The sequence below is a fragment of the Falco naumanni genome, chromosome 11 (genome assembly GCF_017639655.2).
Source record: "Falco naumanni isolate bFalNau1 chromosome 11, bFalNau1.pat, whole genome shotgun sequence".
Taxonomy (NCBI): domain Eukaryota; kingdom Metazoa; phylum Chordata; class Aves; order Falconiformes; family Falconidae; genus Falco; species Falco naumanni.
In genome coordinates this window covers 32,730,184-32,755,407 of record NC_054064.1, presented here as the reverse complement: position 1 = coordinate 32,755,407, position 25,224 = coordinate 32,730,184, and the positions used below count along the sequence as shown (strand labels likewise).

General features: G+C 41.9%; 1 protein-coding gene across 1 annotated transcript in view; it reads right to left on the bottom strand.

The window, feature by feature from the left end:
- Nucleotides 1-25,224, bottom strand: part of ROR1 (receptor tyrosine kinase like orphan receptor 1) — a 171,558-nt gene that overhangs the window by 29,415 nt on the left and 116,919 nt on the right. The window contains exons 3-4 of the mRNA XM_040611248.1: nucleotides 13,908-14,195; nucleotides 12,400-12,430 (exon numbers count right to left, since the gene is read on the bottom strand). Of these exons, the coding sequence (XP_040467182.1) occupies nucleotides 12,400-12,430; nucleotides 13,908-14,195 (319 nt within the window). The remainder of the gene's footprint in view (nucleotides 1-12,399; nucleotides 12,431-13,907; nucleotides 14,196-25,224) is intronic.

Sequence of the window (25,224 nt, the reverse complement as noted above, 5' to 3'; positions counted from 1 at the left end):
ACAAATACAACAAAATAGTCTCTATTCCAAAAGTTACTAAAGACAACATTAGATAGTACCTACTAAAACCAGATCTTTTGAGACAGCTTGCATCCAGGAATTGTAAAAGACAACGTCTCCATGGTCTCTTCATGGCAGTTCACTTAACCAGATGCCCGGCAGCCCTCACACTGCCAGTACTCACACATGTCACGGACAGACCCAAGTGACCCCACATCTGCCAGCCTTACACCATCCGAGACACAACAGTGGAATGGCTGAAATAAAGCCCCAAAACCACAGGATCTGAGGTGGTAACAGAGCTCTGGTGGCAATTCCCAGGAGCTTATGGAAAAGAGACCTCTTAAATGTGCTTTAGCGAAGTCAGGATTTGGGTTGTAACGATACCAATGCTTGCATGTTTAGAATCTTATAAAGGCATTCGACTTGACACAGCACAAGCATGTTCAGAAGTTAAAGACAGATACTTTTTTTCCCCCTCTCCAGGGCTGTGCCCTAGTTAATTCAAAGCCACCAGATTTGGAACATAACATACCTGAGAGAAGTACGGCAGTGGGTGCAGCCCCCGCCATGGTTAGATGGAGGACTGCAACCGACTCCTTTACCTTTCACAGCCCCTTCATCTCGGGGCTCTGGCTCACAACACTCCCGATGTTGGCTGATTACCCAGCTGCCCATGGCACTGGGTGGCCATTTAAATTGCCGATTTTCAGGCAGCCTTCACGAGAGAGTCCCATTTGAGCATGGGGCACCTGGAGTATGCCTGTACTCATCCTCCCCTGGCAGCGGAGGAGCTTCCTCCCAGCAGGCACGTCGGGCCAGCCCAGGGGAGGTAGGACGTTAGTCCAGGTGGAAGCAGAAACACCCCTATCACTGGACTGTTTATGAAATCAAAAAATCTGAAGATACATGGGGAGTGATTAAGAAAAGAAGTTTTGCAGCTGCCCAGCTGCTGGTTGGGACAGTGATTTTAAGAGGCAAGAAACAGCCCAGCACATGGCTCTGGATCCCAGCCCTGGGATGTCTCATTCAGGGAAAAAGCAAAGTCTTGATGCTGAGTCCATCTGAAGCGGGAGGAGAAGCATAAACTGCCCAGGGGGTGACGGGGGCAGGAGGAAGGGGGTTACATATGGACAGAGATGACTTTTCATGTGGGTGAACAAGAGCCTAGGACAGGAAACAAATCCATCGCACAGAGGCCACAGACACCGCCTCTCCCCCTGCCAGCACCCACGCTTTGTTGGCAGTACTGTAATTATTATTATTACTATTTTTTGTTCTCTTGAATAATTCCTACCACAAGCAACTGGAGGTTTCACTACCCTTAATGTTTTGAATGTTTCATCTTAATTAATTTTCAGCCCACTGGTAGCGAGGCTGGCAGCCAGCAGATAAAACAAAAACCTGCTTGAAGTTATGCCCAGAGTTGAGCCATTGCATGGCATTACGATCTGACAAATCTCTGACAGATCCCTCACTGCTCCTCCTTTTCTCGGTTCCCCATCAACACAAACTGAAAATAACAGGACAGGATTTGTTTAAGGAATATCAACAACAGCTGGGCACCAAAGTAAAAGAACACCAAAATGCAAGATTGAGATTTACCCACTGAGCTTTTACTACCTGGTTATGCAAGATATTTTATGACAACCACAGAAACATTATAGGCCTTTAAATAGGATTTCCTTTATAATTAAGGCCTTACAGCATAGGTGAACCTCACAGTACCTCGGAGATGACCTCAAACATTAACCAGTTTCTGAAATGTTTGACTACTTCTTTATTTCACCCCTTACACCTGACCTACTCCCATGGCTGTGCAAACGGCCAGAAGCCCAGGAAAGTGCTCTAACGTTTGGCCACCAGAAGTTGCAGGTTTTTAAGTAAAACAAGACCATACAAGCCTTTTAAACATGCATGCTTCATGTGCCAGAAGTTCAATTTTCTCTTTCAGAAAATCATAATAAAGATGACTGATTTACAATTTCATTTGTCAGTTTTCTGACTTTGTTACATTTAACTCATTCCATGACAGCTAGAAATCATTTTATACTGTAAGTATATGACACAGGTTGTGTAATTATTTCCCTTTTTTCCTCCTACATCTACAGACCTTTACACCCACCTCCCCAGAAGTAACACCTGTGCACATTGGGAAACAACACTAATGAGGCAACAGCCAGACAAGAATCACAGACTCATTTAGGTTGGAAAAGACCTTTAAGATCATCAAGTCCAACCGTTAATGCAGCACTGTCAAGTCCACCACTAAACCAGGTCGTTAAAACACCACATCTACAAGTTTTTTAAACACCCCCATGGATGGTGATTCCACCCGTCCCTGGGCACCCTGTTCCAATGAAGCAATGTATTCTGCAACACAAAATCTTATGTTGACTGTCATCCCACTGCAGGCTGGCGAGGAGGGAAATCAAGGAGGTTGGTTTCCAATCTTTTAGCTTTTTGTTGGGTTTTGTTGTTTTTTTTTCAGGTTTTCATTGTGTTTTTTTAAAAACTGCTGACATAGACCAGCAAACCCCCAAAACAGAATAGAAAGGTCCAAAAGCCTGGGAATGAGAGGGAGGAGGCTCTGGCACTTGGGCTGCATTGTAAAATACACCCCTCCACCCCAAAACAACAGTACCCATCTCTATTTTAGCAGCTCTTAGATGAAGAGCCCTTGCAGAAGGTGCTATGTTGTAAATACATGCAAATAAAACAGACTCTGCCAGAAACTTTAAGACACTGTGTTGTCTGAGCATAACACAAATCAGGTCTAATTCCATGTGAATCAGAGTCATTCTAAAACAATTTTTAATTTACCCTCTTTGAGGGCAAGACATAAATTCAGGGCAAGTCCTTTCCAAAATAGGCTCTGTTTAACCAGTACAGTAACCTGACACAGTCCAGGAAGGGTAAAATTAATTGTTACTGTAATATTGTCAGATCTTGCCTCACAGCCTTCAGGCTCAAAGAAACCTTCTAAGCCATTTAAATTGCCTTTATGATTAGAGCTAAGTAAGAAACTTTTATCATTAAAATTGTCTTGAGAGAAAACATCATCTTCTGAAAAGTGGAATGTTTCACAAAAACACAGTGGTTTGGCCAAAACTGCTGCTGTGATCTTTTAGCAGCTCCAGAAGGATTTTTTGGGTTGGCTTCAAAATAGCTGCTATCTGGAATGACCACAAGAAATATGGGAAAACCAGGTTATTCCTCTGCTCTAAAGCAGAGCCTGCATCTTCCTCCTCTCAAGTGAGTATATGTTGCACTAGGGGCTATGCAACATTTATTTTCTGAGAAAAATGCCTAATGCTCTCAGGTTTGTTTCAACATGGAATAAAACCAGATATTGAAGGCTCAATATTTTTAATCAAATGCAATACTTTTTTTCCAACCTGTCTTAGTTGCAGCCTTAATATGGGGCTTAGCAGCATGGGTCCTCTGTCCTGGGGTGGATTGAACTCCTACCCAGACAATTTCTGCCAGGGAGTTCTGTGGGAAAAAGGCCTCTGTGTGACATTAAGGATATACAACATTAATAGGAACAATACTTGGCAGATCTATTTGGTTTAACTCATAAGACTCAATATATTATTAGTCAGATACAGACTGCCAACTGTATTTAATGATCTTTTTCTTTTTTTGCAACAGTTAAAGAATATCTCTGTAAACATGACACCCTGAAGGCTGCAAGAGATGATCAGCCTAAGTAATGCAACTTTTCAGCCTATCTTTTTTTTTTTAATCCTTTCTGTTTCCAAACAGAAAATATACACATAGTGTGTAACTCAGGGTCAAATTATATAATTACAGGATTTCTTTAAGTGTTTACAGAAACACTGACAACTGACTTAACCAATTAGAGAAAGGAAAATCTACTCTCTTATCCACACTTTATGTATCAGCACCCCAGGTTCCTACGCTGGATTTGAAATGTTTCTAGATCCACAGTGTTAAAAAACAACAATAAGGTATCTGAGCATAGTTTATAATGACAGCTGAAATTCACCTTTCAGTGTTATCTTCAGCATTTATCAAATATGGCCAAACAAGGCCACAGGACTAATGCAGCAAGGCTAAATTAACATGCTAAAAAGCAGCTAAATATAAAAAGGTACAAGACCTGATCCTGCATTTCCAAAATGCTGAAAGCTGAGCACTTCCTAAGCAAGTAAAAGCCATTTCATATTTTCATCTTCACTTCGATGTGGGTTGTAATACACAATTAGCACTGCCTGCCTCCTTCTGACCTCTGCAGGCACATCAAAATGCACCATATGTACTTTTCCTTTTCTGTTTGGATGTGCAGTGGGAATTAGCACAAGAAACTGTGTTACTGCTTCTTCAGGAAGGCGACGAAACAGGGTTGAGAACTGATTTTGCAAAGAAATGAAATAGCAGTGTTTGTGTTCCTGTCCTTAGGTACCACAGGGCATTTGCTGAAGTGAGCTGGGTGTAGCAGGATGCTGCACTAAGCTGCCTGTGTAGACTTGTGCTTGAGAAAGATGTGGTGAGCAGGTAATGGTGCCGCTCATGGATGGACAAGTTGGCTTCAGGATGAGGGCAACAAAATGCTGGAATCAAGGCTTCAACTCTCCCAGTCTCCTCGTGGCCTGCTACAAATCCTGTATGCAATGTCTGGGGTTACTGACTATGCAACTGGCTCATATCAAAGCTTCATAGAAATAAAACTCCAAATACTCTTCAAATACTGACTGTAGCATTCCACAAACGCCATTGCTATACCAAACATTTATTTGCATATGCAGTTGCTATGGGTGATCATGTACAGAACGAAAACAAATCCAGTTCTTAACAGCACATTGTCTGTTCCCTTGTATTACAAAAATGCATTAGGGAACTCTAGCTCCCCATGTCCATGTTATAACGTCCTTTACATCCTTATCTCTCCCCACTTAAAAAATATTGACATCAGTGCAATTAATTTGTTTTCAGATAATACAACTATGTCTCCATATTGTGTCATACTTTTCTTTTGTGCTGCATGAAGACAGAAGGGCTTTCCGTTTGCACTACAGGTAGATAAGAGTGGAACACTTCGGCTAAAATTTGTAAAAATACTTATCAGATACCTTTCCAAAAGTGAAAAGCACTTTCTAAGGGCGATCCTTCTCCAAACTACAGGCCAGTTTCCTTTCTGTAGACTTCCCATAGCATAACAAAATACAATTTAACTCACTTCATTAGTAAGAGCTGGGATAAGAGCTCTGTGGCAAAGAACTCTGATTTCTGCAGCACTGCTCACATGAAAACCAGTGGACAATGCATGGCCCCAGACGATAAGAACAACCACCCAGTAGCACAGGTTTTGGCCTGAGCCTCCAGAGACAGAGTTCAGTTCTCGATTTTGTTACAGGCTACACACGCAATAGCTGGGCAAATCACCCCAGGGTGTCACACCCAGACAAGGTGACCAGTGTGACTTCAGCTGCATCTGAAGTAGCACAAACAGCTGCAGTCAAGGCAACTGCACCACACCTTTAATCTTACTCTGGCTGTTTCCCATATGTGGTCTGGGAGATAAGAGGAAGGCAAGAGGCAAAGGATCCTGGAATTCTCAGATAATGTGTATATTTAGCTACGTAAGTGCCTTGAGGTAGATAAAATGCACTAGAATACTGCCTGTAGCCCATTTGTTTTAATACAAGACACAAACATGGCTTCTTAAACTCTGTGCTAGATTTACCCAGAGGTTTTAATTTATTTTTGCTTGCTCAGGGAAGTCCAAGAGCATGCCCCCTCCTCAACCATACACCCCAGTGCCTCAGCACTCACCTTACTGTCCACAATGCTACAGGAATGCCACAAAGAAAATTACAGCAGAATAATCAGTACAAGGGAAAGGTGAGACAGTGGCATAACAGAGAAGTGTGTACCAGATCAAAGATGCAGTGAAGAGGACAAGGTCCAGCTCTCCCTGGAAACATTTCAGTTCCACGACTGGCACGCTCACAGCAGATAATCTGACTCTCAGACCCTGGCAAAACTAAGGGAGTATTATTTTCACTCAAATGAAGTAATGCAACAGAACGTAACATGGTTTCTGTCAGCATCAGCCACTCAGACTTCATCTTCATACCGCGTGATTTTTTTGCACAAATATATTTATATTGGCCTCCACATAGAATATCCCACTTCAAGATTGCGCCTCAGATCCTACATGCCATATGTACAAGCTGCTGCACCAACACACGGTGGGGCTATAAAAGATCCCACACCAAAACTTGTGGGACTTGCATTCAGTCCTCATTCAAAATTTCCACCATCACCAAGCAACAAGGAGGTAGCTTCTGTCACAGCCACAAAACATGTCACAGGACTGGAAATCAATACACCTCCTCCACCAAGATCCTGGGGGTCAAGGCTGATGCCCAGCCTGGGTGCCAGAGCCCTGGGTGCTGGCAGTGGGCATCAGCAGGCAGGTTGGTCTCAGGATGCTGCTGGAATGGCTCTCCAGTGAATCTACTCTTGCCTCTTCATTGGATTTTTTTCTTGTATAAAATATAGCTTCTGTGGCCAAAGGGGTAAAGTCTCTATGTTACTCTTTGAAATCTACAGTCAAATACATGGCTGGCCAAGCCTCACCTGGATGCTGGCCAGTGGTTATGCGTTTTCTTGTTGAAAGAACCACGGTGACATCCAGCCACACAGAGCCACTGTACAAAAGATCTGTTTTACTAAAAAAGCCCAGATATGTTTAACTAATAAAAAAAAAAATAAAAAAAAAAAAAGAGAGAGAACTCTCTTAATCACTGAAAAAGAGGATGGGAGAATCCTGTGGGGTTTGTGGTTTCACAAGCCTTGCGAGCTATTTCTGGGAATCACAAACCCCATTTGATTTTATGAAGCAAATGCCCCTTAAAATTACAGCCCTCTCCTCTCCTCTTTTCCTCCTCTCCTCATTCCCAGTGGTTAAATAAAGAACGAAACAATACCATATTTAGTTATATATGTAGAAAAGGCTCCATTAAGAATAAAAGGACTGTTGAAGAGCAATAGTGACACAAGGACTGTATACACCCAGGAGATGCCAGTCTGCAGTATACACATCCACTCTGATTTACATTCACGCTGTTGTCTCTCTGCCACACAGTAACCCCTGCACATCCAAGAGCGGTAATATTGATGAACTAGTCATTTTTCTCCTTTAAAACCTAAAACAACGTGTCTTGAAAACTTACAGAATGCTTCCAAGAGGTGCCATGCTGTTCTTCCAATGTGTTCCCAGTAATAAAATCATAAGTCTGTGTTATTGAGTGAACTATTTCACCTGCAGGTTAAGCCTTTTTGAAACATGCTCAAAACACAATAAATTGTGTGTGGTTTTCTGACACAGAATAGTCAGAGCATTATCCTGAACTCTTCCCACTGAACTACACTCCAGCAGGGTTTGTCTTGCTCATCTTTAGACCAGACCATGTAAACCTGTTATTTTCTTTCCCACTATAGCTCTTTTGACAGTTTCTCGAACAGTATGCAAGTGTGCTCTGCCTCCTCTCATTTCAGTGACTTGTGCCTAGCATTTCTCCTGGAGTGGGTGAAGTTCAGGGCAAGCACAGGGCCATCGCTCCAGGCAGTAGAAACGATACAGAATGAAGGGAAAAAAGAACAATAATAATGGAAAAGACTGGGCATGCAACCATTTTCTAGGCCAAAGTATCTCTATTGTCATATTAAATTCTCTCATCTCCAGGAATCTGCTGTGCTCTGACCTCAGCCCTTTCTGATTTTCATCTCTGTAGCAACCAGAGAGACCTGAGGTTAAGATACACACTTCTATGTCCTTAAAGGTGCAAACTTTGCTATGGATGATGGATAAAAAGTGAATTTCAAAGTGATGTGAAGCATAGGAACTTCAAAAACAATGTTAGAGTTATGGTCTTTCAGGAAATTTTTAGAAGTGATGGCTAAAGCTGTGCATATATACGTTTGTACAATATTATATATATACATACAGAAATATGCGATGCACAAGTGTACACTGATACACGAGTTAACAAGCAAAACGCTCCCTTTGATCTTCCTCAAATTATTCAATCAATTCAATTTGAGTTTGCATTCATAAATTCCGTGGAAAAAAGAAGGGGCTAAATTAGCTGATGGTGGCCTTTTCCACCAAGAGCCAGCACAACCTGACTTACCCGCCTGAAGAGGCCCCCCGCCCCGACTCTGCCTGTTGTGGAGGTGCCCTTGACACCATCCACTTTACAGAAACTATTCCAGCAGTCTGAGAGCCAGAGCCATGACTGCCCTGCTCCTGGGCACGCGTCCGGCTGCGGGACAGAGACATTCGCACTCTCCCCACAGCTCACCAAACTGCTTGTAACTGGCACTGTATCTGTAGCAACTTCTGGCAAAACAAAAGATAAAATAATGATTTATTTATCAAGCAGGGGAGTGGGTTTGTTTTTTGTTGTTGTTTGTTTTGTTTTTTTTTTTTAACAAAAGAAGCTTCTTCAAGCTATGTCAGAGATGCAGAGCAGTGGAGCACATTAATGGCATGAACACCACACCTCACAGATAAGGGCTTTAAAGCTGACCTTTGCCAAACACAAGAGAGTTAAAAGAAGAAATTCAGGTCAGCCAGCGTTTTACACTGCAGTAATACCTTGGGTTCTTGCTTTCCTTATGCACTGCAGTGGCATGTTTCTGCTGGATTTTCTTTTATTTGTTTCAGATTGATTTGTAAATGAGACTTCTGGCTCTAGCTACCTGTAACAGTGCTTAAGGAAAGCAAAAAGAAAAAGGATATAACACACACGTGAATTATTACGTTATCTAGCATCGCCTGTCTTCTTTTACAGAAGTCACACATTTAACCTTTTTATTTTTAAGCTACACTTGGCTCATCTATTTTTCTGCCATCACATCAGCACAGAACTCTGCACCTATAAATTATGCGAAAAAAAGTGCTGAGCATATGGATTTTTTTAAAAACATGATCCTCAAATTAAATCCTTAAATGAACAGAACCTTCCACTCATGGTAGACTGATAAAGACAACATGGGAGAAGCACACCCGCTGAACAGGGCTGCTACTCACCATCAATTTTGTTCATTGCCTTATCATAGGAGAAGAAACTCATGCTGATAAGGCACAAACACTTTCCAAGTATGAGTTTTCATTTCCACAACATCCTTCCAAGTGCTTTCCATATTTAGCCTTCATTTAATCACTGTAAAATAATATAATATGTCTGTAAGATGATGTACGGTGGGTGTCCACTTGCTCAGAGCTACACCAGCAGTCAGCTTGCGCAGCAAGGGAAGAGGGCCATAGGTTCCCATGAATGTATTTTGGGGAACCAAAACCAGCCGAACCCATGGACCCACAGCCAATTTAGCCAAAGCACCATGACCAGTGCCCTAGCTTTGGAAAAAGTGGCAGGCAGATATTTCATGACCCAGCTTCCAGGAGTGTTCCTGAAGAAATTGTTTCCCCATAGGACTCCCACGAGTCTTAAATGATGGGGAGGGAGGTTGACCATGTATCACCCCGGAACTTGAAAATCCAGGCTGGCATAGATGGGGTTGGTTTTCACAGATAAAAGCAGGTATTTCTCATGACTATACTCATTGCTCATCTAATAGCAAGGAGGAGTCCTAAAATGGCATCAAGACTATGAAACAATGCAATAGTCTGAGGGCTGATGCATTCAAAGGGTCTCACAGGGAGCAGGTTCCAACTTCTATTCATATTTGAAGAAATTTTCAATCAAAACACCAGAAAAAATATTTTTTCATCCCTGGAACAACTTACATGAATTTGGTTTTCAGACAAGATAATTTTGCAGAGCTGTACAAAATGCTGTTCCCCTGTGCTGAAGAGTACTGCGGCCTTTAGCCAGCAGTCCTTCAAATGCTTTTTTGTGACACTTACCTATGTGATGTGGGCTCACTCTCACTTCCACCAAATTTTCATTAATTTCATAGCTATGAATTTGTTTGCCAACTTGTATGGGGAGAAGGCTATGCGTGAATAGGCTATACAGCACACAAGATATTGTTTGCATGGAAAGAACAGCAAACAGCAAGGAACAGATTTCGAGGCAATTTCCCTCCTGCATTCCAGAACATGCAATTTCTTTTTGCAATTCCACTTCACTCAGCTGGACCTAACCCACTGCTGCTATCCGTAAGGCTCTTGCGCTCACACCACTGGCAGCAGATATGAACAAGGTTCAAGATGACGTACACTGACCTTTTTTTTACCTCTTATTTAGTATGAGTTCCAAGTTTATAACTTCTTTGTCATAAGCTCCTTCCTGATTCTCTTATTCCATAGATTAAACTTGGTTACCTCCTACAGGAACGTAGAAATTTTTCATTCGGTAAAACGGAGATCCTTCTGCAACATTTGTTTCTCTCCAATGTTTAGTACAATGTGACTGACCTCTTACTAGATAGAGCCCACAACCCTCCATGGTAATGAAGTGTGATTAAATGTATTTTTTGGCTACAAAATTATAAGGCACAATTATAAAATCAACTATTAAATAGGACTATTAAAGTGAGCATCTCACTTTTTTTCACCTTTTCACACTCTTTGTGTTTGTACACATGTATACCAGTGGGCAGCAAATGCTGGGGAAAAAAAATTAAAAAATTGAATTGAGTCAACTTTAAAGCCAATTGAATGTTTTATATGGTGCATACAGAGAACAGTGATTGTTTGTTCCCTGGATATATGGCCTTTACATGCAGAATAAGACAGGGCCATGTGAAGCTGGAAGAAGGGTGCTTAGCTCAGGTGGAATGTAATACTCCTAGTCTCCAAACTAGCACTCATGACACTAGTTTGTTTTTTCCTCATGGTCTGGGTGATGCTGTGCAGACATCGCTTTAGAGCTCAGCCCAGCACTCACTGAATTAGAGGGACCATTTGCTGTTACTTCTCCATAACTTGGTAAGGCTTCTCACTAGTTAAGTCGTGGTCTTTTTTTTTCGCATGGGGGCAAAAAAACCCCCAAACTCTGCCAGAAAGGAAAATGGGAAAAGGTTCCCAGATCTGTTTTGTTTTTAAAAAGTGAGGCAAACCTGAGTGGCCTAGACAGTGAAATTCCAGCACAGCTCTCTGCTTTCTGTGCTCCCACTGCTCTCCTGTGGGTTTCTGGCCACCAACGATGTGTTGCTCAACCTTACACATTTCAGAAACCCCAAACTAGGTGGAAGTAGACACAAAATACATATCTTCTCAACTCGTTAATTAATTCTCCAAACTACTAAAGAGCACCACAGCCCCCCCCACTTCCCACAGCATCATGAAGCTTTCCTCCTTGGAACACCACAATCACAAAACATAGCCTGAGTGTGAGCAAAGCGCACCCCTTCCAAAACAAACTCAGCAACTTCCTATCAGGTACCTTCAAAAGGGAAGACAAAAACACATTTTATGATGTTCCATTAGAGGGCATCCTAGCATGTCCTTTTGTGGTGAGATGCTCTTAAGATATATCTTCTGCAATACTTTGTGAAGGATCTTCTATAAGGACAATCAGGAACAGTCACATCCCCAAGCTTTTGCATCCCTTGTAAGTGTAATAGATGTGTTTTATGTTTTAATTGGTACTGTATTTCTCTTCTAATGGCGCGGCTTCCTTCACCAGGAGAGGCGGGTTTTCAGTGTTGTTCCAGGTACATAAGACATAAGCTGGACGCACTATCACAAAATTAATTTCAAACTTCAGAAGAGTTGCAAATCACACTTGAAAACAGTAAGGGACTACATAAGGTGAGCAAGTTTGATCACGTGTCTTGGAACTAGAGGGGATGATAAACCTATGTTCTCAAAAGCTACTGAAGACAGAACCTCCACTGCCAAAATACAACAATGTGGCAACTGCTCAGACCCAGCCGCAGGAACCAAACCTGAGCTCCGGGATACAGGGAACTGTTGTAAAAACAGCCACTACTCCCACCCACATACTTGATCTTTAAAATCTCAGTTTTAAGACAATATACTAACACAAGTACAGACAGATACAGATACAGTTTATGACCATCGGTCCTCTTAAAACCAGTAAGAAGCGCCTAGATAGTAAAATCTACTTATAGTGACAAATATTTTCTGGATTGGGCTGTGACATGTATGAAGAACAGTTTGAAGGACACTGAAATCTGTTCAAAGACTGAAGGCACCAGAGGATCTGAAGGTAATAATATTGGAAATTAAGAAGTCTAGGGTAAGAAATAGAAGTTGACATGATAACATGAAAATATATCTACGAGACAGATATTTCAGTTATAATAAATTACCATAGTATCTGACTCAAAGTGGAATGTAAAAGTGCTCCTGTCACACAAAATGAAAAATGAACTTCTGACTGCTGAAATGCAAGATTAATGAATCGACATAACAGACATGAAACAACTTACGATGATCCTGGACTTGCTGTTGGCGGCGGACCTGGAAAATTGACAGAAGAAAAACAGTGTGATGAGTTATGGTGAGGTAGCAAGCAGGAAGCTTTTGAAAATGTTTTAAAAGATAAAAGTAATACTCTGTCATGTTGGATGTCGTTTATGTAGCTTAACAGATAAGTCACAGTTTCTAAGTACCAAAGACAAGACTGTACCCCACAGCAGTGATTGCAAAATGCCGTAGACAAGGACAATAAGCAGGTGAGGCACTCATCCTGCATTTCAGCTGTGTCTCAGGCCATCACATAAAGGTTAAAGCAAACCACAGGCTTGCCCAAAAGCATGTTGTAACTGTAACTGGGAGAAAACATCATCGTTTCTCCCATCAATCTTCATTATTTATCAGGGAATTCATCCTAGACCTGATTCAGATGCATTGGTCAAGTTCACTCTGACCTCAGTGGGCTTTGGCTGAGAGGGTCTCATTGTTACTGCCCTGGCTGCTTGTATATTGGCTGCTGCTGGAAGTGCTGAGCAGGCCAGAGTGCACATTCACTGGCACAGTGCAGACTGAAGAGTTGGCTGCAGCAGATTTCAGGGAGGTTCATACTAATGAGTATTTGCTCTAGAAACCAAATTGTGAGACTGAATATTGCTCCAGCCAGAACAAAGAAAAATACTGACCATTTTCTACAGGAGCATCTAAACAAGTATCATTTTTCAAATGAAAATCTCCTACATTTCAGATACTGAAAAGAATATAGAAGCTGAAAAGAAAACTGCCTTATGAGAACATCTAATGATTAATTTCTTATTAGAATTTTGAAAATGTGGGAGGTTTATGAAAAAAGACCATGAAACTCATCTCATACATCATTCATTGTGTGTTTGTCCAGTTCCTAAGAGGATTAACTAGGACTCTGCAAGTATCTTCATCTCAGTGAATTATTTCCCTCTGAATGTGGAGGTGGAGAAGACACACAAAACCTGCTTCTTGTTTGGAATCTTCCCAGTTGCAAGATCAGCTTTGAAGGCAATTATCTCAATATAAACCTGCAAGAAAAAGTGCTTATTTCACCTGACAGGTGTATATGTATCTCTCATTAACATGCCTCCAATCTATACTGCAAGCTGAAATTTCTCACTTGTTAGAGAAAAAGGAGGTCACTCAGGCACCAGGCACCTGAGAATAAAATCTTTTTTGTCTTCTGGTCTGAATCCACTCAGGTAGCATATTCATGAACATTGCTGTTTAGTGACCTCTGTGCTTCGGTCCTGCTTCCAGTAGGCTTTAATACAGTAAAAGCCACGATTACAGCTGTCAACACAGGCATCGCAGTGGAGCAAAAAGCAAACAGGCAGAGAGGATAAACGGCCATCCCAGAGATGCTCCCAGAAACAGGCTGAATCAGATTGGATAATACTACTACATCAGTGCGTTCATTTTTGGTGGATAAACACCCCTTTCTCCAGAGTTGTTTTTCTAAGTAACAGTCTGAACACCTTAAAAGGAGAAAACTTACCAAATTTTACAAACAGCACACCAGTTGTAGAAACAGTCTTTCTGCCGTTAGTTGCAACACACTGGAAGTAGCCAGTATCTGTAGTGTCAAGGTTCCTTATGCGCAGTCGAGACCCATAGCTTGTGGCACGGAAGGAGATCCTCCGGGGTTCTTGGACAACTGGCGCATCATTTTTCAGCCAACGGACTGTCGGCGGAGGATTGCCAGAGACTTTACAGTGCAGCTCTGCAGTCTGGCCAAGGGTGGTAGTTATGTTATTCATAGGTTCATCAAGCGTCAAGAAGTAGTCTGTTATGTAAAAAGAAAAAAGGGTGAATAAAAATCTCCAGCTCAGGAAATGTTATTTTAAAGAAACCTCATGCTTGTCTCCGAAAGGGAAAAAAAGGAAGCGGCCATCAAATTTAGTAGAAAACAATAATACTTGTTAATTGATGTTTCAGGACAGTAGGTCCCACATAGTTTTTGCATGGTAATAAAAGGAACAAATTTTGGAATTTCCATGTACTACAGTAATGCTGTATTTCTTGAAAACTTCTCTCCCTTCATATACCCATGGATTTTCTCTACTTTCTCAACATCATCCTATTTGGCTTCATTCAACACAGGAAAAGGAGGTAGCACTGCTTCTCTTTTTTTCTTTTATTTCTCCTTTTTGCTAACCAATACACATGAAAAACATGTATCAGAAATCTGGCTGCTCATTTTGATGCCTTTGCCTATGCAGACCTCCCTCTGCTCATGTTAAGACCCACAAAATATAGGAATATACAAAATTAATCACTCAGAAGTGAAGATCTCAGAGCCATTTTTATTTGATTCACACAGCAATGCAGACAGTATGTTGTCAATGATTTTGTAAGCGCTAACTGCATAGATGAAGAATAAGGATCATATCTGGGAGATGAAGACTTTTTTTCTCACTTGGTATTTTCCTTGCTAGAGTACCAAAATTTATATTAAATCTGAAATAGGTCTCATGATAGGTGCAAGCAGAAGATCGAAGATTGAGAGTTCTTTCCTTAAGACAGAGAATGTTAAATTGAAATTTAGCAAAATTAATCTCGTCTAATCCATTCATGAGCATTGTCTTCTTCTGTCAAGTGCTATTTCATTCTGCATCATTCAGGAACAGGACCATTTCTAGTTAACTGTATTCAACATTTAATTAAATCCTTTAAAGGCAGAGACCAAGATGGATTGAGGATGGGGAATGGAATATGCAGGCTTTCATCTCCACGTCACAGGTTCAAATCTAAGTGTCATTAGGGGCCAAAACCCATTATCATCTGCTGGCTGTCTCAGCAGGGTGGCCAAAGCATGAGAAATCCAGAGACTGTGCCCTGCTCTGGCACTCTCAGAGCTAACCCAGCACGTCAAGAAAAGCCTATCAGTAAGTAAGCTTGTGCTGTGCTGCTTATGCTCCACCATTTTCAGGTACATCTACTGTTAACTCCAGCAACAAGCCTGCCTAAAAGTATGAAAAAAAATTCTAGCATGTATAGAAACAGCTTAGCCAACTAACTTACTTAACTAACCTGCTTCCCTAATTATTTATTTTATTATTAAATAATAATAAATTATTATTTATTGAAGACTTGTGTCTTTACTAGCTACTCCCTTAATTATATTTTGTGTACATCATTATCTCTTTCCTTTGTATTTAATCTGTTTAGCACCTAAGCTCTTACCCTGTGTTTGCATAGCACTTTATACAAGGCATCCCTGTTTTCATTTGATCCTGAGAAGCCATCGGGATAAACATTTAACACAAAGGTACTACCCACACATATTTTTTTTTCACCAGACTAGCCTTTTAACATGCAGGTATGAAACTGTGCAAAATACAACTGTTACCTAAGCTCCTACGGATCTAATTAGCTAGGAAATCTGTGTATGGGGTAAAAAGGGCCGAGATGCCAGCCCTTGGTGAAGCCAGACAACAGGGTCCGACGTCTCTCGTCAGGGGTGTCAGACTGGCCTTTAGGCTCTCCAGAACCATTTCTGCATGCTTCACTGCAAGACTAGAAATGTTCCTGACTTGCTATCTTAATAACCTCACTGGGAAGCATAATCTAAGTCAGCGCACGTATTCTTGGGTTCTCTCCACAATCTGGGTTTAATAAAATCACAGTAATAGCATGAAACTGGATAACCACATTTAATTATCCAACGTAACGTTTCTATACCGCAGTCATTTATATAATTCCTGATAACATTTCAAAGACTAGTTCAGATATCTACAGTATAACAGTCAAAAACCAGAATGGCCTCAGTCCTGTGATGGTCTTGCTGACAAACACCACAGTAAATATAATATTTTAAAGGTCCTGTGGTATACAGGAGAGGCAAATAAAGGAGTAAGGATGTAACATAGCTTTCCAAAGGCTGGAGAAGGATTTTAAAATATCAGTAGCGACAGTAAGTCAGTGAAAAAATATGGCTGTAATGCAAAAGCTACGGTGCAACTGCTCTATAGGCACAAACAGAAACAGCCTCTCAGCTTCAGGAGTTTCTGACTCCTCTAAGTGTTCTCCACCCTCCTCCACAAACTACTACAGAAACCCTAAACAAAACGCATCTGCTAAATTCGGTTTAGCTTTGTCCTCAAATCCATAAATTTTGCATCCAAATCATAAATCAGATCAAGCAGAACACCTGAGATGAGATTTAAACAGGGCAGGTTTCAAGCATTTGGAAGCTTCATGAGAAGACATTCCTCACAGATAAAGCAGTTCTGTAACTGAAAACGAGTGGAATATCTAACAGTGCTTCCAAAAAACCCTGAGCTGTTACCGAGGCATACAAAATTATGAGCATTCCTTCCCTGGCACGTACAAAAGCCATCCATTGCTGCCCTGCCTGGCATGGAGGGGCAGAGGAGAAACCCAATTTTATTTTTAATACCTGTGTCTGACTCTCACCTACCAAAGCCCGTCAAATCTTCAAAGCTACCACCACCATCCTCTGCCCTTAATAACAACTATACAAAGAACATATAAACCAGTTCCTGCCTGCAGCCAGGTTTTTGCCCAGGTCACCTCCCATGAACCACTCTCTAGGGCCACCAGCATTAACATCTCTTCTCTCTGGGACAAAAGGCCAAGAAAAACGGTGGTAAATCCTCCTTTTGTGCTTTCAGCAGGAGGCGAACAGGGATGATGAAACAGGATGGACTCGCTGCTTGCACACATGATGAAGACACTATTGCATGGCCATGGTCTTAGAGCATGCCACGTTCTACCAGATTTAATTTGACAGTCTCCGTGCCATCAAGGAGGTCCCCAGATGCCCAGAGTTGACTCCCTTCAACTGAAAGAATAATTTCTTAGAAACACGATGTTTCTTCTGTACAAAGTAATTACTGCGCTTCTGAGAATTAACTGGTCTAGTGGCACTGGCCATCGGAAAGTCTGAGTTTCAATCCTGGCTCTGAGTAGTCCTGGGTGAATCACTTCAGTTGTGATTTTTAGAAGAGCCAAAGGGAAGCAGACACCCAAAGCCAATCAAAGCTCACATGGGATTTGTGCAACTAAGTCCTTTTAAAAACAGCCTTAAACCTTTTGGCTCAATCTCTCCAGCTGTAAAGTGAGGATAATAATCCCTCTTACATCATGGGGAGGCTGTTATGTACATTAATGAGATAATGCTCATAAAGCACTTTGAAGGTGAAAAGTGCTATGCTGGGATAAGCACTGTTATTATATTTTAAGTTAAATATCAGGGTTTCAAGAACATAACAAAAGCTGGTCCATGTTTTAGAGTAGCACTCTATAAAAACATTTTGGAAACATTTTAATTTACAGAAGTATGGGAGAATAGCCTGAAAAGGTTCTAAATAAAATTTAGCCCACCTATAATTTAATAATAGTCAAACTGATTTTTTTTTAATTTGTAAAAACAATTTACTGCTGGGTCTAGACCCTGAATGCCAAGTTTCAGCCCACAGAGATATTTTTTTTTTTAATGGCTGAGTTATAAACCCTTGAAAAACGCTGACAGCCCCTTTACTATAGCAGCACTAGCGGGTGCCCTATAATGAACTTTTAAATGACTTGAGATAATATCTGGAAAGCCAAGCCTGAAATATATTTCTGGTTTTGAGCCGTTGCCAATGCAAACACAACACATCATAAGTCATCTTCATGATTCTAAGCGCATGAATTGGAGACACTGCATATAAAATCCAAATATTAGGTATCCTTCATGGCCAAACTTTTTGCTGGTTTGATGTTACAGAATAGCAGCAGCTGTGCAAGGACAAAACGTAGTGCATTTGCGCGTCTCAAAAGAAGAAAAGTGTGTGTATTTCCACAGCTCCGTCTTGACATTGTTAAATAGGAGCCTGCCCAGTCATAATAAATCCTGAAGTATTCTACTACTTTTAAGTGGAACCCAGGTGGCTTTCAAAATAAAAGCTCGTCCTCTCTGGCCAAGGAATGTTAATCTCCTCTGTGACCACATGGTTACTCTATCTTAAATTACCAAAGACAAATCTTAAAGTAGTAACACCCTCTTTCCTTGGAGGAGGATTTTGCTGGCCACAGTGAGACCTTTTTTCCCCAAGCACTGTGCACTATATGTTTCTGATTTCACTAGGTGTTTAAAGCACGATGGGGATGCAGAATTAGACCCTAAAATGTTCATTTTATGAGAAGAATTGTTGTTTCATGTATCCTTTTCTTTATGCCCTTCTGATCTTTCAGAATATTCAAAGAAAAGTTGAAATTAAAGTCTCCGTTCAAGCCATCGCAACCCTGAAAACAGCTTCAATCCAGGTGCAACAGAGAGGCTGGGGTACCAAGTGACTTCCCATTATAGACATGTAAGAACACACTTCCCTGGACAGGAACATCTCCAGACCCTTTCTCAAGCAAACCTACAGCTGTGGGGACACTGTTTCCAGCTGCTGGACTGGAGAATAAGTTTAAGTCTGGATTTGAAAACTTAAATCTGCATTGCAGCACGTAAAGCAACCATCTGACCTGGTTGGAGTAAGGCAGTCGGGACACCAGCCTTAAAGACTGCTTATTGCATTTATCTTTCTGCACCACAAGTTTAGCAGCTCACCAGTTCTTTGTCATAGCATACTCTGGCGAGAAGAAATGCAACTAGTGTCTCAGTCAGTGATTGCAAGACAGATGCATTTAGTGATTGGGAACTTAAGGAGCTGATAACCTTTGTTGAAGGGGAAAGAGCCTGTCAGGCACATCAGAGGGTCTGACACAGTCTGTCCGATTTAATATACTAGTCTGGAAAGAAGCATTTTCATTCATTCAGACTGTTGCATTATTTACATTAGCGCAGTCTGATGCTACACTTAGACATGTCCCCCGTACTCACATGTATCGGCACCACCACTGAGCACTGACCACTGGCAATTCTCTACGTGGAAATGTTCTCTTTGGAGCAAGTCAACAACGCAGAGCCCACCCAGCCTGAAGATGCTGGAGGGGCTTGCTGGTTGTTCCATATGTTCAATCGACTTGAGTTTTAAGCTGAAGAAGGAATGAGCAGGATTTCTGACTGAAGTGTAGCCATAGACAGAGCACATACTTCTCAGTTGGAAAAAGGATTAACCACCGATTGCTTGATCTGCCCGTAACTCACAAAGGGAGACAACTCCTGGCAAGTCCGATCTGAAGGTCTGACCAACAGGCCCTTGTTATTAAAAGGGGCAAAAGGAAGGCTCTTGGCTGGAATTTCACTTACTTTAAATGAATAAAAGTAGAGGAATGACAGTGGGAAGAAAGGAATACCGCACTCAACCCATAATTCAGCAACCCGTACAAAGAATATTAAAGAAGTCCAGACAATCATGCGGAAATATTCAATGTTAACTGTCTTGGGACAAAAGGAAAAATATTCTACTGCCTTTGCTTGCCCAGCTTATTTTCAAATGAGTTTCTTCAGCGATGTGTATGTGCAAGACTCAATACACCCTGCAGCTGTGTGTTGGGCTTTCTCTCCACAGACGCTATCTAGGGGGTTTAGTGCCACCTGAGGATAATTTACTGAACTGAAACAGGCTGACCACTGCCTGAGGCTTTATGGCTTTTCAGATATCCATGTGTGACATTCAGTGTATTTGGGATTCTCAGAATTAATTGCTACTTTCTGATAATTAGTAGCTTAGAGATTGCCCTGGGCCATAGCAGGGGGGGAAGGTTTGCGGAGGGAAACCAGAGCACAGATGCCTGCAGACTTGCAAAAAATTATCTGGGGCTGAGCACCTGAATTCCACTGCTTTTGGATAGGAACTGCAAAAACTCTCTGCCCTGCGCACCAATGTTAATTCATAATATGCATTTGAGAGTTTGTATCTGTCTTTCCTTTTATGAGTCAACATTCATGTTTAAGGACAGATGTCTTGGTGATAGCTTTGACGCTACGATCTGGCAACAGGAAACGAAGCTTTTCTTTACTCAGGCTCCAGTTTTATAGCACAAGTAGGAAGCTTCTAAACTTTATCACAAAAAAAGTGATTTGGAATAGGTAAACAAATGTCCACATCCAGCTATAAACCCAACTACTGAAAACCATCAAGGGATTTTGTTGTCACTTTAAAAGCTGCTCTGCAGTAAAGAGCCACGTAGAAAAACTCAAGCTATTAAAGGAAGGGTGTATAGAAAGGTATGTGCCTTAAGATTAATGTGGTAGAGTCGAAGAAAAGCTGTTATTTTTGACATTTTGACATAGCATCACTTTAGGATCTGGTTCTTATTAGCCCTTTCTGTGCCTTTTAACAGTCTATTTTTTAAAAAAAACCAAAAATGTCAGGAAATTTGGAACAGAAACTTACAATAAAACACGTCTCTTCACTCTCTGATCTATCAATCTTTCAAATAAACAAAGATAGCTGGATGAGCCAGGAAAAGGTTATTATATATAGTTACCTTATGTATAACGGTCAGATATTCACTGCACACACTGAGGTTATATAAAAATCCAATGTAAGTGAAGCATTTTGTGAAAGATTTTTGCCACGAATGCCCAGCGTTACTCAGGGTGGTTTCTTTTTCAGGTTGTGTTCTGCGACCTTCAAATTTCACACCCTGTATTATTTATAAATGAGACATTCAAGAAACACAAATTCTCAAATAAAAACGTACACTCCGTCAGTGGAAAAGCAAACAAAAGGAGCTAATGTACTGTGGCTAAAAAAATTTTCAAACAAAGTAGAAGTAATTTACTGCCTCGCTACTAACGGGACCCCACAAATAGAATCAGAATCTTGAGCTCCATAAGGGGAGCTTGATTTACCGAATATCCCCCAGATAATAAAGGAAAATAAAAAGGTAAATTGTGCATGAATGTGAAAGCTGTAATTCTTCCCCTTTCACCATGTGTATCAAATTCACATCCAGTGATCTCAAAAGAGAATCTGGAAATCTCTAAAGAACTGAGGCCAAAGTCAGGAGGCCTCGATCCACCTGGTTTTCGCCACGTTTGGTTTTGTTTATGTTTTTTAAGATGTAGTTTGCCCAAAAGTCAAATTCTCCCTGGGACATCAGAAAGATTTTCCCTGTAAGAACTCATAGCCAGGTCATTCCCCTGCCTGGAAAGACTTGTCAAGGTACTAGCTTTAGCCTGGATTTCTCAGTAAGGACAGCAAGGTTTGCTTCTCCCCTCAGGAAGCCCCCAGACCCAAAGGGTTGATCAGCACCATGGCTGTACCCACTGGGATGTCCTGCAGCCCCTTCTGCGCTCTGTGGCCTCCTGCGCTGTAGCTGCTGTCCAGCCCACCCCACCAGAGGACGTTCTGCCTGCATAAGGATCTCCAAGTCAGTGACACGCAGCCCCACACACAGGGCATGGGAGCACACACTGCAGCTCTCCCATTCCCTGGTTTGTCCTTCTACAGTTATTTTCTGCTCTGGATCCCCAGACCATCCCAGGGGAGGGATGCTTGCTATAGGTGATCCTTGTATTGATATGTCTTCGAATACTTTAGGATAAATCCCAGATTAACCTTAAACCACAGCGTGATTTGGGGTGCCATTTTCTAAATCCTGACACTTGCTGCCGAGCTCTCCAGGGAATGTTTGCTTTCCATATAATACCTGGAGCACCATGAGACTGCTAAGTGCTGCTGCAGCAGTGACTGCAAGGTCCATGCCACACAGCGAGGCTGTGAGCAGAGGGAAGCTCAAAGCCTGGGCTTGGGATCGTGGATGTCTGGAAATGAAAATGGTTCCCAAGCCCTCAATCACTAGCATTTTAAACTTGTTTGCCAAAGCAGATAGGCCATGAAAGGGAAAATAGGTAGTATCTGCAAAAACCCACACAAATAGTTTTCTTTGGAAACTGAAGGACCAAGTGAAAAGCTCCTGGGAGGATGAGGTACCAGCAACAAGAGAACACGCTGCACCTCAGCATCAGTGTCCTCAGCTCTGGGTCAATCACAGCCAGGACACATCCTTGTGCATGGTCAGGGAGCCGCCATGGTGAAATGAGCTCCTGAGGAGGCTGCATGTGGGAATGGGGGGACTGGGAGAACCTGACCAGGGGAAGCTACAGCAACAGCATCCTTTTCTTACCAGTCCTGTAGAGTGAATGTCCACCAAAGCTGAATCCTACCCACAGTTTAAAGAAAATAATATTTTGAAGCTGACTCTTTCTTGGCAAAGACTCCAATATTATCTTTGCCTAAGGATGAAGAGTTCCCAAACAATTCCCCTACTGTACAGATGTAAATAGGCTCTCATTCAAATTCAGGCCTATTTCTTTGTAAATAAACTGACATCTGACAGAGGGAAAAGCCTAACCTTCCAATTGTTTTTGTGGAAGAGAAGCAGCTGAATGAAGGGCTCTTCACCTTTCAAAATAAGGATCAGGGAAAAGAAGAGCTCACGGTAAATTGGAAGCTTTCTCAAAGAGCTGGAGCAGGAGCTTGTCCCGTGGTGTAAGGGGAGAGAGGGGAGGCAATGCACAGCCAAGGAGAAATGAGAAACCAGAGTGCCTTACACAACAAGAAGGGAGACAGACTAAATAATGCTCAAGACTGCCTGCCTTGTTCCCTCCTCTGCTGGCACACCCCAAAAAAAGAGTTGCATCAAAGAACAGAGTATGGACCCTGAAAGCTGGCACCAGGGCAGAGTGTCCACGTGAACTCCACTTACTTTCCATTCCATCTGGTCTTTTTGTTTTGCCTCAGATATTACCTATTGCCACAGCTGATGTCAAACCATTTCCAGATAAGGAAATTCCCTTAAGGCACCAAGAACAAATGGCCATGCCATGGCGAGTGTCAGGAGCAGTTAGAAAGTCCAGTGCAGCAGGGCTACACAGGAGCACACGTGGAGGCAGACTTCTGCAAGCCTCATGAAGTGATGAGCTACGTCATCTCCCACCCGCCCGGCAGCTGCAGGCTCCCACAGCCCGAGATAGAGGGGTATCTCGGCTAGCGACCTGGGGATGAAAGGCTTCACATCCTGCCACCGACCGCCTGAGATGGGCCTTTTCCTACCACCAGAGCCCTCTTTTCTCCCCTTTTTTCCTTATTTCTCCTGATGTAATTAAATATTTATTGAATCAAGTTTTCATTTCTCTTTTTCCCTTTTGGCATTCCCTCTGCATGCCATGATTTATCAGCTGGAAAAGAGAGAGAAATGCTCATAGCTGAATTTCCCCTATTTTAAAAGTGATTATTTTTTTATTTTTTAAGCACAGTTTGTTTGTTTTTTTAAGGTTTTGGTGAGAAACCACCTCCTCCCTCCCATCAATCGTTGCTTTCAACAGCTCTTCACGGGTGGCTGCGTCTCTTTTAAATTCATTTCCTGTTAAAAAGAATAAACAGGCAACTGTTTAATGCTGTCGATTTAGCTTATTTAATAGAAACTGAAACCTGAATAGGGCTCAGTTGTAAGATAATCACTGCAGAACTCACTGAGCTAGGGAAAGCACCATATTAAGTAATTATTTCAAAATGCAGAATGTTGCTTAGCAAGACTGTGAGCTGTTCCTCCTTCCCAAACACAGGAGATATATTGGAGTAGATGCTCATTTCCAAAAGGCAGCAGGTAGAGTTAGAGCCACTTAAAGCGGGCAGCCATTTAATTGGGAAATTTGGCTGGAAACCACTTTCATGTGGTGAACTTAATAGGCTTTAAAATGAGTTTTACTGGGATGCCTGCATGACCTCATGGCTAACTGCAGCAAAGACAAGTGGATGTTGATTTCTTGAGATACTTGTTTGGAAAAGAAATGTAAACTAAGTGCACACCTAATTTTCTCCTCTGAGGTTTGAACTCACCAAGTCAGCATGCACTGCAGTATATTTGGCTCTACACAAGTGAGAATTTCAAAGACCTTTAGCAGAACCAGCAGCTCCCACATTAAAGCCCCTGCTTCTCTCTTAGACAAGACGAAACGTGCGCACCTTACTTTGCTTGTAGGCACACTGGGAGAATCCGCCCCTCTGACTAAGCTTTTTGGGCAGCAAATGCATTTTAATCACATATGTAAATCTGTGTTTAGGTGTGTAAGCTTACAGCAGTCTAAATGCTAATCAGCTCAAGCAAAGGGGCCGGTAATCCCCCAGGAATGCAGGGTTCAGCCCAACGAGTGGTAATTGCCACATTCCAGCTGGATTAGAAGCATGTAACTTCATTTTACCTGTTTCTAACAATATAGCTCAGGAACAGGTGCCATGGAAGTAATGCAGAAAATGGTTTAATTACCAGTGTAGAGGCCAGGCTCAGCGCTGGTGCAGAAAGTGTAAGCCTTGCTTTGAGCAGTAAGATGACTCAATGTCCAGGACAGTGGCAGCCCCCCCCCAAGTTTTACCTCTGCTGCCTCTGGAGCTGCTGCTTTCCAACAGACATTGGCAACCAGAGTGGGACATCTGAACCCTGGTTGACAGAGCCCAGCACAAAGACATGGAGAGTATTTTGAAGAAAGCAGATGGCAAAGGAGGCCCGCACTCCATGCTACCATCAGGCACTTTTCTCTGTTTCCTAGCTACGTTAGCCAAACTAAAATTTTGGAGAGTGCCTACCTGGAGCACATGACACTGGAAAAAAGGAGCATTTGAACTACCAGCTGAGAGAAAACAATCAAAGTATGGGTTAAAAGTCACTCTGGTCATAAGAAATAAGTCTACATGAAACTTCCCATTAGGAATAACAATAAAGTAGCTACTGGGGGGCTATTTTTCATCACAGACCAGATCAAGGTAATGTAATTTTACAGTAAATTTTAATATCTCTTCTCTGCCTTCCTTTCTACCTAGGTTTTGGTTGGAAGCACACAGCTTTCCCTGCAGAATCTAGCAATCTATGGGCAGCTTACCAGTTGAACCCTAGGGCTCACAGTGGAG